Source organism: Phaethon aethereus (assembly GCF_964289735.1).
Source record: "Phaethon aethereus genome assembly, chromosome: 7".
Taxonomy (NCBI): Eukaryota; Metazoa; Chordata; class Aves; order Phaethontiformes; family Phaethontidae; genus Phaethon; species Phaethon aethereus.
The window spans coordinates 14133127-14150152 of record NC_138583.1 but is presented as its reverse complement, the minus strand read 5'-3'; the positions used below and the strand labels follow the sequence as shown (position 1 = coordinate 14150152).

Here is a 17026-nt window from a genome sequence, read left to right as displayed (position 1 = left end):
GTTTTATAAACAAACAACTTAACTCTGTTGGTAAGCTCTGCTTGTCTCTGCACTCCTTTGCTAACTGTCCTGTTGTAGCTAACAAACCCAGTACCACTCTTGGTTCTTCTCTGCTTCCAGCCTCTTTGAACAGTGAAAAGCGCTGGGCTGCAGGTTCACTCTCGCACTTGCAGTGCAACTATGCTAGTGAAGAATCAGAATTTTCTTAAAGGGGTCAAAAATGGCAAAATCTTCCTGGGAAATTTGGTCTTTCATTACCAAATATGTTTTTGTCATATAAAAAAATCAAGCAACTTAAGATCATATAACAGTATTGTGCTGCACTCATTGAGGGCACAAAACTGTTAGGACTCTAAAAAATGTTGAACTTGTCTAAAGTATCCAGCTTCATATATTGTCTTTTGAAATTTGCAGATGTGAGTGGGCTTTGCTTTGGTAGCAACTCTTTGCAGCTGACTGGGAAACTTGTGGATAAAGTTGTTGCTGTGAGGTAGGTGAAGAAAAGCAGTGAAATGAATAATACTGGGTGAACATTGTTGTGTATGAAAAATATACTCTATCACCAGGATATGGTGGTTCTTCATGTACAGTGGAGAGCAGGTTGGCAGGAATTGCCATCATGCACACACTATGCACTGAGCATGCTGGTGGTGGGGTCCTTTTCCTTCCAAGAGGGGCACTGAAGACACTGAACCAAATCCCGCATATCATAAAATCATAGACTATCTCAAGTTGGAAGATATCCATAAAGAATCATTGAGTCCAACTCCCTGCTCTTCATGGGACTCTCTAAAACTAAATCATATGACTAAGAGCGTCATCCAGACTGATCCCTTTGGCCAAAACTTCACTTGGTCATGCTCTGGGTGAAAAACTTGTCCTTCTGTTCTACAACACTTGAAGGCAGCCTTTGACAAAACTCTTCTAAATCTTCACAGAAAGGCCAAGTTGGCAGAGTGTACTTACCACTAGGATTTAGCTAGCACAACGGTTCTAGCAAAAAATGCCATCCTGTTTTTGCAGTTAATAACAAGACTGAGATGTACATTCACCCCCAGCAGCACAGCTTTCTGTAACACCAACTTGGGGTCATACGTACCTGGGAGGATGGAAGTAATCCAGTTATACATAAATGTATTGTTTTCTGCTTTCGGTAGGTGTTTTGTTTCATTTTGTTTTGACACAACTTTTTTGCCTTCAGTGAGGAGGACATCCTCATTTCGATGCTGAGATTGCTGGAGTATGAGCGAGCCACGGTTGATGCAGAAGGGGCCATTGGACTTGCAGCGTTGGTTGCAGGGAAACTGCCTGAGTTGAAGGGTAAAAGGTACGGCAGCTATTGCAAACAGGGAGCTGTGGCAGAAGCATGCAGTTGAGTGCCTTGGTCCCAGGAAACAGACAGAAGCTACTTGAGTGACGAGGAAGTTCCTGCCCCTGAAGTAGCAATAGGCTCATCTGTGGCATCTACTTCTGGCTGAAGAGACCGCTTGGGTGTCAGAAGACCATGTTGAACAAGACAAATGTCAGCCTGGAGACCTGACAAATCTTGTCATTTTCCTGTATTCTCAAATGATTGGGGGAAAGGCAGTTACACACAGCTCCATGAGACATGGTCACATCTGCCAGGAGAGCATCCTGCTGTTGTCAGCCTGTTGCCTTCTCTCATTCCACCTGTGGAAATCAGCGCTGTCTGTAGTGGGGCAGCAACTAGGCTGTCTTCTGCGGTCGCTCAGTGACTACCTCCCAGCCCTAAGAACTCCTGCCCAGATAGTCAGTGGAATTACCCTTAGGCTTAGCATTAAACGTGTGGGTAAATGCCTTCTTGCACCTGGGCTTGAGTACTCGGTACTTAAGCGGATTGAGCCTTGGCTCAGGACATAGCCCAGAATGTATTTAAACATACATGCACTCAAGACGAAACAAAATTTCCAATGCACAACGTTGTATGCTAAAACACTGCTGAGGCAGTTCTTCAGCAGGGCTGACAGAGTACAAACTGAAAAGCAGCAAATTTCAATTCAGTACAGCTAAAATAAAAGGGAAAATGCACAGGTTTGGGTTTAAAGGGGTCAGGGTTGACTGCAGAGAGAGAATTATCATGGACTAACCATGTGGTTCTTCACACATTTCTATACTCATTGTGCAGGGCTGAGATGGATTTAATTAATGGTTACAGAAAGCCTTGAACATGCGCATTATCTAACCGTTAAGAGGCTGAGACTCAGAATTTCCAGGGAAAAATGATGTCACATTTAAAAATTCGAAACAGACCTAGAATTCTCCAGCTAATTACCTCTAACAGGACTAAAATCTCCAGCAAATGCAAAATGCAAACAACATTGCAGACCAACTAATGCAGCCAGCTTCTAGGCTCCCACCGCCTGCCCACAACCGATGTGGAGAGCCAGGACCCCTCTGACATGTAATGCATATTTATCAAAGGGCAGTCCTAGCGGATCTTAAGCTGATATTGAATACAGTGCCTGTGATTTACAGTTCCTTTGCACAGACAGGTGCTAATCAAAAATCCTATTTTTCTCTCTGTTTTCAGAGTGGCAATCGTTATATGCAGCGGAAACTTGGAGCTACATTTGCTGCAACAGTGCATAGCTCGTGCCCTGACCCTTGATAACAGAGTGTGCAGATTTTCCCTTGTGCTTTCTGAAAGCCCGGGAGACATTTCAAAGCTACTGGAGATTCTGGCTCGGGAAGAAGCAAGGTAAATCAGACTAGAAGTAAGGAAATACAATCACAGAATAGCACAAAGACTATTAAAGCTTTGGACATGTTTCCAAATGTCCTTTGAATGGAGCTCTGTAGGTAACTAATTAATCAAAGAGTTTTTTTCTTGTTATATTTCAGAAAAAAACTTTTATTTCCTTCATTTTTGTTCCAATGTGCAAGCACCTTTGCAGCATAGAACAAATGTCTAATACAAAAAGCAGCAAAGATGACTACTGTCCAAACACATACGGAAACTATTTTAGAATGACAAAGGATTGTTGTGATCTCTAATTTATCCCTTGTTTGGTCTAGAGTTTTGGATATCAAACAAGAACACGCATTTGTGACATCTGAGCTCTTCACTGTTGAGGTAAGATGAGATGCAGTTTCAGTTTCTCTAGCAGTACTGGCCTCCCTTCGTTTATTCCGTTTTCCTATGTCTCTGTATGACTATGTTGAAGAAGTCCAATAGGGTGTGCACAGTGATTTGGACAGCAGTGTGATAGATAATTTCTTCTGTGTTATACAGCATTTTGCCCCACCAAACACTTGTCAGACATACAAATAACACAGGACCTGTTCTACCTGCTGTTGCGACACTGTGGGTTAAATACTCCAGCTGTTACCATTGCAAACCTTCCTTACGTGCGTGGTGGTGTGCCGGAGGTGGTGAGCAAGCTGCAGCATCCGTCCGGAACTTGAAGAGCCAGCTGTGTAGGCTGGCTGTAATTATCCGAGATCAATTTGCCTTAAAGCAATGTGGAGAACATCCCTACTCTTAAGGAATCCTCGTTTTTAACTAGGGCCTCAGTTTTGTACCTTATCCACAAAGAGCACAGAGAAAAATCATTATTCCTTTGTTGAGTATTTGATACAGTAACAGTGAGGAGGTGTTAGCAGTCAGTGGCATCTCTTAAAACGATCATTTGTCTCATGGCATATCTCTTATTTCAACTGGTTTAGCAAAGGTGTGGTTCCACTGATTTCGTGCTACTGCTGTCCGAGTCCAACCTGACTTAGTTTGTGACATCACAGGTGGAAGTCAAGTTAGAGATCTTTGTTAAACAGGCTCATGACTCGAATTCAGTAAGCAAATTCTTCCATTTTGTCATTTAAGTCTAATTTCCCACCTGGATACAAAAACCAGCTCGGTATTTTCACTTGTGGATATAAAGTACAGGTTATATTAAAGATGACTATAGCAACGGACTACAATAAAGTTCACGACTGTCTTTCAGAAGATGATGTTATCAGTTTTCTCAAGTGTCTAGGACTAAAACTGTGGTGTTCTGCAGTTTGTTATAACAATAGGCCGGCTTACTGGTTTGGGTAACTTGAAGTAACGTGACACTGCGCAGGGTAGGCACATCTCTCTTATTCAGCAACTAACAGCTCTGAAAAACATTTTTACTGAAGGCTAGATTCAACAAACCCTGTAACTCTTCTAAAGTTTTCAGTGTGATTTTTATGAAGGCGTGTAATTTTTATTAATGCTACTAAGTAAATTAAACAAAACCCACTCTTTTAGTTTTTGATTGAGAATGTTAGAACAATTTTCCATTGCTCTTGCAACCCCTCCCAATAAGGTAATTTTATCAGAACCTGTAGTAAATATAATCCCTGAATGAAAAAGTGCCATGTGTTATTGTCTGTGCTTTAAACACAGGAATTTGCATCACTGAATAATTTAATTGGATATTGGATTTGCATGATGGCTTGTGATGTCTGGGAGAGGCTATTGGATAATTAGATGTGAAGTACAAAGTAGTGATCCGGATTTATAGACCTCAGTGACTTTCTAGGCAGCTCTTTCTGGTGACATCTAGTGAATCGTGAACCTTTTTGTTGAAAACTAAACCAAAGGTAATCAAAAGGGTAGAATATTGAATTTATCTTTAAGCATTGAGATGAATTTGCCCTAACCAAAAGCTTTACTTTTTCATAGTAAAGCTAATACGTGTGGGAAAGGTTTTTCTTTTTTCTTTGTTGCTTGTAAGGGCCAAAGCCCTGTGTCAGCAAAGCATTTTAAGCATTTGCTACTAAAGCAGACCTGCAAAGAACTTTGTATCATTTTCATCAGTGTAAATCACAGCACATTAAATTAAGCATGCATTTAAATCTGGATCAAGAAGCAAAATTATTGTGTTGAACTGGTGGTAATAATAAGAAAGGCATTACAGCTATACCCACTCCACTCTAACTTTAAAACATACTTTTGACTGTGGATATAAATGAAGTGTTTGACAGAAGTGTAGTGGCTTATTTGAAACACTAAATTAGTCCTGTCAAGATTGTCATCTCAGTATTTAATCATCCTTTTAGATTTACCCCTTCATTTCCAAAGGAGAGAAACTTGGCTTCTAGTCACCTCTTATCAGGAAGATAGAACATTTTTTTTTTCCCCTCTGGTGAAATGCCTTGCTGGGTTAGTGTTTATTCATCTGGTGCACACTTGGAATGCTCCGTGGGAAGATCATAGCTGATAGTCTGACTGTATGGAGTAGTAAGGACTTTCTACAATGAAGCTTTATGTTCAAACTACACTTTTGGAAAAATAAGTTTTGGAACGTTTCACTGGCAAAAAATAAGAGACTTTTTAAATTAAAAAAATGTGCAGTGGGATCGGCTGGTCACATTCCTCGGAACAATAGGGGAGTTTCTTCTGCATACTGCCTGCTCGTACCTCCAGTTTAGATTCTCTTTCGTTGTGGCTCGTACTGGATTTCTGTCTTGCAGAGGACTATACCCTAATTCACTCTTACCTGAGCAGTTAGGAAATGGCTTCCAAAGTCTCAATATTGAAATAGATAACTCTTAGCAACTCATACCAATAACCAGTCCTGGTATAGGTTATTGGTTATAATATATATATATTATAACCAATAACCTAACAGGTAGGCTCCACATTTTACAGCTATTGAAGCAGGTTAGATGACCAGAAATATCTAGACAGAAATAAAGATCAGAGCTAAGGAAAAAATCATTTAGTATCACCAGCTAACTGGATATAGAGACCTAAAGCATTACCCAGTTCATGGGAGGAAGCTACAATTTGTTTCGGTGAACTTTCCCTATTCTTTATTAGTAATATTCCTCTGATTCAATGTGGGACAATTTATCACTTAAATTGCTTCTATCTATAAACCCCTTTATAACCATTTAAATCCCTTTAATTTCATATTATTATTGACTCTGAAGTCAATGAGCAAAATCAATAAGTTACTTAATAATGTAAGAACTATCTTTGCTATGAAGCCGTGCAAGGCTCTGCTATAGAATAGCAGCTTGCCTGCTTAATGGGTGTCTCATGTTTGGACTTGGGCAACTCGGCTGAAGAAAAAATATCTTTGAGCTCATCAAATTTCTAGAAAAGTCTTCTGCTCACCACCGAAACTACAGCATAACCAGACTGGCAGGTACAGGAGGGTCCTGGAACAGAGCAGCGAAGGCCTGCAAGGTCTTGAGGTGCTTCAGCAGCTTTACAGAGAAGCAGCTGCGGTGGCAGTTTTCCCTCTAACCTCGGTCCTGTTTGACATCATGGGGTTGTCTGGTCTGTTCACTTCAAACCTCTCGGGAGCTTAACTCTGCTGTGGTTTTAAATTACTCAGAAGAGACCAGTTGTAAAAAGAACATCCATCACATTACTTCTCCCTCTGACTGTGCAAGAAAATACTAATTCGTAAATCAAACATTGCTTTTTCTTTATGAGAACGTTACACATTGTCCCAGAGGTGCTGGATTTTCTGGCTCACTTTGTGTGGTGTAATACCTGGTTTTTTCCACACAGTTTATTCACCTCAGGCCAGAACTCGTTAAATGATATTAGTCTGCTCTGGTCAATTCGAGTAAATTCCTTTGGGCCAACTTGCATTTTGTAAAAGGCCAGAGGAGAATATTTTGGATTAGAGTCCCCGGTGGCCAACATATTCCATATTATTGCCCTGTGAAGAGAATATAGAGGAGCATACAGCTGTCCAGCTATGAGAAGGATGCTATCATTCCTAAAGCATTTCCTGCATGGCCTGGGCAAGGCATCGTTTCCATGTTCAGTTCCCATTCAAAATGGAGTTGTTTGGAGTGGGAAGTTTGACAATACATTTCTTCTGAGGCTCTCCAAAACAATTTGGTCATTTTCTTTAATGCCATTCCACAGCAGACTGCCCTGGCACAGAACAGCCTGCCCCAGTTGTAGAAATAACAACCCGAGTCCAGGACGGCCAAGAGTAGACCTGTTGGATTATTATCTGACTTAGGTAATGCGATGGTAACTTGCTCGTGCTCGTGCTCACTGACCTGAATGCAAGAGTATGCCAAAAGATAAGGGCTCAGGTTGCACAACCGAGTGACAGCTGTGGCGGCTGTTGTGCTCTTTCTCAAGCATTGCATTGCACTGACCCTGAGGACTATCTGGCAGCTGATCCCCAAACTATAAACTGTGTTGCTGCCAAATAATCTGTAATGTGCAGTAACCTATACTGGGTGTTTACCAAATAATTCAGAAAATTGTCCAGTTGATTTTTTTTTTTAATAGAAATGAAAAGCCTTGCTTTATTTATAGAACTGAAACCACTGTATATAAATCAAGTATTCATTTCTAAATCCAGTGATTTTCGTGCAAACAAACCTATACTGTTGCTGAGCATGGTCTGTCATGAATATTGTTATGTGAATCCTCCAAGACCAACAGCTTGGAAGAAGGTGGTGAATATGATTTCTAGGATTAAAGAAGTGGGATACAAAAGTTCAATGGATGAGTCAGGGACATAAGGAATTGCACTAGCTGGTTACGATCTGTCTTTACATGGAGCCTGGAAAAGCACAAAAGACTGAAATCTTTTTGTTGAGCAATGCTACTCACATTTCCTCTGCTCTCTACCACTGGCTCAGCATGTCCACCCGATATCTTTACCTGCACACACAACCTACAGATATCAGGCATCAGGGAGTTAAGAGGCACACCAAATTAATTTTTAGTATCTAGGAAAATATGATGTAAAAGGCTAACTGCCCACATGTGAGACTTGCAGTTAAAGGGGAGCAGAGGTGCCCACCCTGTTGCCCAAATTATTGATCACAGAACTTTGCAAATTCCCTCCTTTTGTGAAGTTATGAACTTTCTTCTCTTTGAAATGGAATTAATTCCTGTGAATATTTTAATTTATGCATCTGTATTTTGGTGTTGCACAGAGTAATAACTTGTGATCAATTTTTTCCTTTACCTTTTCTTCAGCCTTTGTCTTGCTCCCTCATTTATTCCTAGTTATTAAATAAAACCCACAAGATATCAGTATTCAGTGAAGACTGTTCTGTCTTCCATTACTTGTAGGCCTGCTATTGTAAAAAACCAACAGGCCAACTAAACCTTTAGGCTGGAGCCAATCTTTAGATTGCCTGCCAGAGAGCGTGGAAATCTAAAGGCAGTAAAAGATCCATCTGGCTGGTTATTTTAACAGTCTGGCGGGAGCAGGTAGTTTTTAAATCATCATTATTTTTTAATCCTGCAAGGATATAATATGGAGGAGAAAAATGCATAAATTGTATTAATTTGTTGCTGTTGCTGGTCTTTGTGGGGTTTTTTTGATACAAAGAAAAGAAAGGTCTACTGTGCAAACATGGTCCTGCCGTCAATGAATGAGAGCTCTGCTGGATCAAGAAGCCTGTGTCTAGTACTGAGGGCTTATAGGTTTGAAACGAATTTAAAGTAAAGTTTTCTCTAGTTGTCATGGGTTATCTGGAGTATAAGAAGCATCAGGCGTTAGGTTCTGTCATTTGTTCTTAAATAAGACCAATTTGGAGCACTTATTCTTAGTTCATCAGCAGGTATGCAACCTCCTGTAGCTAGTAACACCTAGGTGACTATTCATCCTAGATAAATATAATCCTCATATACCTCCCCGTGCTGAAGATTGCTCTGTTGGACACTCATGTAAATCATACTTCCCAGGTGAAGCAAATCAGAGAGAGGAGTTCTGTGAAGGTAAAACCACAGCGTAAAATGGCTTAATCTGAGCAAGAAGACAAATTCTTGCCTTCTTTGCTGTTTAGATCTGTAGCTGCTCGAAAGCGTGGAGCGATTCTCTGTTCGCTCCTGCTGCGAGCAAATGTTCTCTCTTCCTCTAGTTGACAGGTGTAAAAAAAAATCAGGTAAACTTCTGGAGTTCTTTACTATTTCTGCTGCTGCTGTTGTTATTACTTTTATAATACATTGCAGCGTATTAACGGCCATATTGCGTGTTGGATGCTGTGCATGCACAGAACAAAAAGACAGTATTTATCCAAACCGTTTACAAGCTGTCTGGCTTCAATCATGAGCAGAAAGAAAAGGGCAGAGAGGGGGATAGTTAGCTCTATAAATCAAAATGCTTTTGCGCGCGCTTGCTCCCAGGGCAGAGCAACCGCTTGCTGCCAAACATTCAAAGCTGAACCTGGCAAGCCCAGACTGGTTCCAAGCACAGCAATTGATTTGCTCAGGACAAAACAGGCACGATTGCTGTGGAAGGGGAAAAAGGTTCCTTTTTTTAATTACAGACTCTGAGAGAGATGAGTGTGTGCTCTTGAAGACACGACTGCAAAGCTTTAGGGATTTTATATGAACCAGGGAATGGATAATGGGCATTTGGTACTTTGGTGCCTAGATATCCTTTAGATACTTTTCCCAATCTTTGCGTTCTCTCCGCTTCCCTTGTTATTGGTAGTCTTCTGTGACTGCCCTTCTCTCCAGACTAAACCCCACTTTTCCAGAGGAGAAAAAAATTAGCATCTAATTTGTGCTCCAAAGAACCAAACAAGAATAGAACATGTTCAGGATAAGAGGCAAAGAATTATGGAAACAGATCAGAAATGTGGCTTATTTCACGATGGATATTTCGGAAGCTATAGCCAGTTTTCTAAGTGAGCTCATGGCTGTTTAGAATAACCTCGAGTTAGTGTTTATCTTCTCATTCAACAGTTTTGCTAAAGGTTTATTGTTATTTTAAGCTCGTTCCCGGAAACATGAATTCCCAAAGTTCTTATTTAGAAATGTCCTCGTAAACATATTTGAGTAGAGACAATTTCATTTTTTTGCCTCGCTTTCTGTGAAGGATGCAGGTCTGATAGGAACATTATACAGGGCATCTGCCTCTAGCAGTCCACCTTAAGGTTAACATGACCAGTTTTTTCTGTTCTCTGTAGACTTGCCTGTTACAATAAACTCTCTGTTGCACCGTGACTCATCTTGGATCCTTTCCTCAGTAGATTCCCATGTTTCTGTGAGGTCTTTTTTCCACATGGTATTTTCAAGATCAGTGGTAACTCCAGCAGGATCAGAGGTGATGGAAGTCAGTTGTCTAAAATTGTGAAGTATAATTTTCCTTCTGTACCTTCAGATCGGTGCAGAGCTGATGGCAGCACCAAGCTTTTCAAATGATGCAGTAGAGATGTGAGTACGTAGAAAAGAGGCATCGAAGAACTGAAAAAGCAACATTGAAATTATTGTCTTCAGTGATTGCATGACAGGATTGTCAATAATACTTGTGGAGGCAAGTGAAGAATAAGAAGAAAACTATCAGGATGAGGTTTGCCTGGGTTTAGTTTGATTTAGCAGCAGAACAACTAGAACAGAAAACTAGAAGTGATGCAATGAGCAAACAAAAAATCAGAATAAAACAAGAAGGTGTGTGAGCAGACAAAATCAGCCAGAATACCGCAGGGATAATACAGGACTGGGGGACAACGCCATGACAGAGAGGAGGAGGAGAACATAAAGAGCTTGAAGGATGGCACAGACACTGCCCAGAAATATGGAAATGTGGTGAGGTAAGAGTCAGACATGGGTGAGGTGGCAGCAGCGCCACGTACGTACCCCAGGGAAGAGAAAAGAGAAGCTGCTAACAGAAAACTTCAGGGAGGCCAACAGCAGACAAGTATTTTGCCCAGGAGCCAGCAGAGGATCAATCTATCTTATTCAAACCTTGAAGGCAATAAAGTAGGGCTGCTGAAAGGTTTTAAGATCCTGCAGAAGGGCTGGAAGTGCCCCCGGTGCCTGCAATGTCAGTTTTACCTCCGTAGACAGGGGATGCGTGGTCCAGAAGTTTTACGTTGAACTGATCGTTTTGCTTTTACGAGGGTGTTTTAGGATTGAGCTGGAAACGCCTTTGTCTGAGATCGCTGCCATGCCGTCAGGAATGTTCCTAATTCTTTTCCCAGGTCACCTGCACTGTGGAGACCAGAGACAAGATCCACACAGCCCAGCTGAGGAACGCGCTCCTGGAACGCTACCCTACAGCCGCCTGGACCGAGCGGTGATGGGCACAGCACAAGGGAAAGGGCCGAGGTCCTCTGACAAGTATTTTACAGACCCCTAATCTTGAGGCATTTGGAACAAATACTATCTTTCAAAGCTGAACAGTTAGCAAATAGTTTCAGGATATTTATTTCCTGCTCAAAATGTAGTGTATGTCCTTGGGAATAAATTTGAACTCAAAACTTTAGCTTAGCTAGACTGCTAGTCTCTGCTGTTGCTGGAATTCAGAAATTCATTATCAGCTGGCTGTCTGGATTTTGGCTAGTATGTAGGATCCAATGGCATTCAATAAATAAACAGGGAGAAGGCATTTTTCTTTACATCTAAGTATAGACCTCTCAAAGGTCTTTTTAAATTTTGATGCCCCTAGTTAAAGTAATGCAGCTCCTTCTGCTGGACTTTGCCATACTACTGGTGTAGTAATTGTCCATTTCCAAGCCAGGAGCAGTTCTCCATTTGCTGAATCTGCTTCAGGAGATATACACATGTGCGGGGGCATGGGTCTGAACACATTTCTGTTCTGATCTTTGCTATTATGTGAGGAAAAATTATGCCAATGAAATGCGATTTAAACAAAACAAAACAAACCCCTTGGAAGATAAAAGCAAATACTGTATTCACTATTTTTTTCCAAGGGAAAATGATCCTATTTATAAAGTTCCAAAAGATGTTGCAGCAATAAAAAAAAAAAAAAGACACCATATTCTGAATACAATTAGACCTCATATGCAGAACACAAATGTAATTCTTCCTTCTGCTTTTGGGGACTCAGTATAAAAAGTAGCATATAAAATGGCTTGTGTTTCTTTAGAAAAGGGGTCTCTCCACACATGTGAATATTGTAATTAGCATTGCAGTGATCATCTTAGTCTGCCTAAAACAGACTCTATCCATCTCACCTGACAGATTAAGTACACTGTTAAGAGTTAAATATACTTAAAGACCACATGTTAATAGACAAAGGCAGTGCGGGGAGAAGAGGAAGCCTAAGTCTTAGGCACATGGCTAATGCAATTAGCAAAGAACACATTGACCTAAATACCATTTTCATCACTACAGGCAGAGACCACCTAATAAGGTAACAGAGTAGGATGGCAAGAAATGTAAGAGAAATTCAGGCCCACTTCTGAGTGTGCGTTCAACAGTCTCCCTTCCACTTGGGCAAAATTAAATTTAAAACCAGCTGCAACAGAGCCATTCCACTTGGTTAAATTTAACCAGGATTGTCCCGAATTTTGGCTGTAGGTATTTTAATGAGAGGTCTTAATCTTGCCTCTGTAGCATATCAAGTTGATAATTTAGTATATAAAATAGATAAGAAATATGTATCAGTGCCCTAGCAAAGCCCAGCGGAAAATCCAGCAAGGTTTGAGTGTCTCCATGGGCTGCGTGGGATCAAATCATTCCAGTTCCCACATGCAGAGCTGGGTGAGCTGTTGCTAGGTGTCCATGAAAACCAACTTTTACTATAGCTTTTTTGGGAGAAAAAAGCTGCAAGCCCATAGAGACGCTCCTTCGTTGTCATATTACAATCCATAAATTGAGCTTCCATCTTTAGTCCCCCCCTGCAGTTAGGAACGGGCTTGCTAGTACGTTTCCTTTCCTGGTTCTGCAGTGGGCAACTTCTGTCTCTAAAGCATAATCAAGAAGTCACACGTGAAAGAGGAGATGCCCTGGCGTAGCTGAAAGGTTTCTCTGCCCTCTCTTAACTATAATCCATCTGTAGGCTAGGACAGGCATCATCCAGAGAGTTAGAGCAACCTAAACAGAGGGTTCCTATGGATGAAAAAGAATGAACTGCAAAATCCAGTCTTATGCAGATCTCATCTACTGTACCTGCTACTTATGGATATCCAGCTATATCTGTAACTTAACTTGTGCCTGCAAGGGGGGACAAAGAGGACAGCATTCTGGCTGTCTCTGCAGCATTTTTTTCTGGGAAATAGTCTGTTTGTTCCTCCTTATTGTGGCTTGTGAAGGAGTAAGAGTAGAGAAGAGACTCTCACAAATGGTGGACAAATAATAGGAGTTAACTTGTTTGGTCTATTTTTGGAAGGACCATGTTGGTTTGCACAGGGAACTAAGAATTATTGATGCCCCAATGGTTAGTTTCTCTCCCTTCTTGCCATCCAGAACGATGGGTATAAGGCTCGGTCTCCAGAACGTGTCCTGTAAATCACAGCCTGTCAGACACAACTCCTTTCTTCACGGTCAGAAGAATTTAAGAAATCGGTATAGAAATATCTAATGACAGACTACATACTGTGTACATGGTACTTCCATTGAAACAAGCAATGAACCACATCATCAAAGAGCAGATTTGGGGATGAAAAAAACTATAAATAAAGGTCTGATTATCGCCTCATCTCTTCTGGCAAAAATCTCAGGAGATTTTGAGGATGTCTCGGGTGAGAAGAAAATGGGAATTTATAACCAATGTTCTCAGTAGTGGCCAACACCTTTTGCTGTCTGAGTCCCTGGTTTATCATCCCACATTATCCTGGACTTGACTTTTTTTAGAAGCTCGGAGCATTAACAACTTCTTTTCTAATCAGTGGGAACTACATTTAGGAAGTCTTCACACAACCAGGGCAAGAGAGGTAGTAGAAAGAGCAACCAAAAATCAATGCACTTGAAATCACTGCATGATTTTGAAAAAGTGTTTTGGGGGGAAAAAAAGAAAAAAGTTAAAAAAAAAAAAAAGGAAAGTGATGGCTGGAAGTTATTTAAAATGTCAAACATGATATATACAGCTTGGTTTTACTTTTATTGTATTAAGTATAAACATAAGTTGTAAATCACTCTTCAGTGGTAAACACTTTACATGTGAATATAATGATACCAGAGTTGATTTCCATTCTATATTGCTTTTATGTGAGTCCATTGGATTTAAAGCTAAGATTAAATCCTTCCAAAGGAGAAAAAAAAAAAAATTAAACATTTCAATGAATGTATGTTATTGGAAAGAATACTGAAATATCTTTGCTGCTAACCTTTTTGCATTATGAAGTACAACAGGACTACGGCATTTCAAAGATCTAATAATGTGTTTTTAAATGTTTCATTTAAAGAACTATTTTTATATAGAGTGTTCTTATGTACCTTGAAAAAAAATAACTTTAATGATTATGTAAAAATTTCACAAATTGTTAAATCAGCAAAATGTAAATCTCGGCATTGTATTTATTTGAAAAATAATTAAAATTACGCTATGCCACCTCACCAATGAAAGATTCGTCATTCTCTCCTATGGTACTGATAGCAGCCGTGCATTAAAACTTCAGATTTCATTTTTGTTTTTTCCTTTCTCTGCCATTGGCATCAACACGAAACCCACGTCGTTTGTGCACGCCGAGCTGCGGGCTGCCAGGGAGGTGGGCGCAGCCGGGCAGGACTGCCGCTCGTGCCCTGTGGAGCGGGACGGGAGCCTGCCGGAGCGCCCAGCGGCGTGGCTGGGTAAGCATCTCTCCTTACTGGCTCGGAAAGAGATTCTGTTTCACGTGCTGGGCCAGGTGCAAATGCCACCTTGCCTGTAGCCGGCTGAGTTCCTGGGCAATGCGCAGAGTCTGGGTGCAGAGGTATCCTGGGCGGGGATTGTGTGGGTGACTTAAGTCCATGATGTCCGGTGAATTCATCACAACTATTGTGAACTTTGGTAAACCAGTTCTTCAATTTGAGGGTGCAGCAGGCTCCACCAGCTAAAATGCATGTTTGTGTCTCCAGTGCAAGAGGTTGCTCTGACCAGGCCGTTCAGCTAGAGCTGAGCTACTTGCCTTTGGGACCAGTCCTGTGAGCGCACGGTTTGTCAGGGACACAGCACAGCTTCTTCCACAGGCTGATGCAAACAAGGCATATCTTTAATTGAAGCAAAATCTCTTCCCACACTGATTCCTTAATTTCTTCAGCCAGGTCCTGTTAGCTCTGGATTAACACCTAAAGCTCTGCCACTACATCTTTACACAGCATCAAGAAAAGTTCGTCTCCCCATGCAGGTGACGTGTCCTCACATGTAGCACCTTGCCATCTAGCCTACCACTTGGGGAAGATCTAGAAACGTGTGCTCCTCCTTGCCATCGCAAAGTGCAGTAAGTGCGTTTGACTTATATCAAACTTTTGCTAGATCCAGACCTAGGTTTGTAGTTTATTGAATGGAAACTGCAAGACTCCGGGGTTGGGCTGTAATTCCTGCCAGGCATTTATTTGATGGCCTTAGTTCTCCTGTCACCTTCGTTGCTGTTTGTGTAACTGTAAGCAGTCTGCCATGTGTAGGATATTGAAGTTTGCCGAGTTTCTTTCTATTAGAAACCTTTGCTTTCATGTGCTCCCAATTTATTGCTACATCCCAGTGGAGGGGGAATCCTGATGAATATCGTGCCCTTCTGAGCTGATGAATTTCCCATTGTTCAAAAGCACTTTATTTTAAATAAAACTGCAGCAAAAATTGGTGGCTGTGGATGGAAAACATTCTAATAAAATATGAATGTTTTGAAGTAATTCAATAATGATCGTACATAACAACATTGTCCCTAAACCCATACAGCCTTTCTCTCTGAAGAAAGGAAGAGCTGGGCAAGTCCTTAAGGAGCAAAGCCAGATCAACCACACCTGAGTGCATCCACAGAAAGGATATGAGGGGCTTGCCCTGCCCCTAGGAGGGAAGGGTATGTTGCTGATGTCTGAAAGCTCTTCTCAATGCAGGTACTCGCCTTTTCTTCTTTTTTTTCAACTGTGAACTTTTTAATCTTTCACACTTCCGAAATTTGTGGAAAAGGGTGTTGTTTGTATGTGGGTTTTGTTTTGATAAGAAGTCTAGAGTGTCTTTAGGAGGAGATTTTAACTTGTGTGGTTTCTAAACTTGGTAAACCTGTCTATTCCCTCAAGGGGCACCTAAGAGGCTTGGCTTTGAGAGAACAGTGTCAAAGAATGCTGATAAATGATACTACGGTATCCTTACTCTCCCCTGCCCCTTCCCAGTCATGCATGTGTTGTAGCTATGCTTGGAGTTGCAAGGGCCTTGTAAGGGCTATGGGGTCTATTACAGCGTGCGGGTTGTGCCATACCACTGCTTCTCCTCTGAAGAGTGATAGTAAAGGAAATGTTGAGGAGTTTTTTGTTGCTTTTGCTTTCAACAAGCCAAAGCAATTTTTTGACCTGTTCGTCCAGGCCTCGCGTACAGGCACCAGTCTGAATAAACCTGTTGCTGACAAGATAAACTGAATGTATAGGCTGGTGGCCAGATGCTGAAAGTTCTCATTAAGTCCTTAAATGGCTGGAGTTGTTAAAAAAACCTCTAGAAAAATCTCCTTATTTTGTATGTGCAGATCACCTGCTGGGAGGTAGGCGAGTGAAAATGTACAAACTTGTAACCAACAAGCAAAAAAGCAAAGCATTTTTTAAACTGCGTAGCCTTGTAACTAGTGAAGTGGGACTGACGGCCTCATTAACGGGGGCTCATACACAACAGTACTGTAATTAAAAAATGTGAATTGGTGTTCCTCTCTACTCAAACATGAGGTATAAATACAGAAGGAACACTTAATTCAGATTCTCTCATTGATGGAAACTTGACTGCATTAGTTACTTTTTTCTTTGCAAAGGTCATTTGCCTGCAAGCCTTCAAATCAGTGAGCTAAACGTTGCTTTCCATAACATATTCCTCTAAAGTCTACTGTATTTCTGTGGAAGGTCTACAATTTCTGGACACACTCACCCTGAGATCATGCCAGAATGCCCACAAACAGCAGGCTGTAGGGCTTCAAAGACCTTGCCTATAGTGGTGAAAGTTACTGCAGACTCCATGACAGTGGTCACCAAGGCCCTTCCCCCGCCTTTCTCTGGCCTCTGTTGCCATTCAGGAAACCATCTGCCCAGCCCCCGGGCAAATTAAATGTCCTTAATGAACCAACACTTGCGTATTTCCAAAGGCTGGCCCAGTTGACTCCTGTTGTGTTTTGAAAAATCTAGGTCAAAATGCAAGAAAGGCAAAGCAAGACAATATATTGTGATTCTGAGAGGGGT

General features: G+C 41.2%; 1 protein-coding gene across 1 annotated transcript in view; it reads left to right on the top strand.

Moving 5' to 3' along the window:
- The window catches only part of LOC309407134 (L-threonine ammonia-lyase-like), a gene marked incomplete at its 5' end in the record, with an annotated part of 30522 nt that extends 19449 nt beyond the window's left edge, over positions 1–11073 (top strand). The window contains 5 exons of the mRNA XM_082002587.1: positions 415–490; positions 1202–1327; positions 2552–2719; positions 3037–3094; positions 10912–11073. Of these exons, the coding sequence (XP_081858713.1) occupies positions 415–490; positions 1202–1327; positions 2552–2719; positions 3037–3094; positions 10912–11010 (527 nt within the window). The 3' untranslated portion in view covers positions 11011–11073. The remainder of the gene's footprint in view (positions 1–414; positions 491–1201; positions 1328–2551; positions 2720–3036; positions 3095–10911) is intronic.
- Positions 11074–17026: the final 5953 nt, after the last annotated feature.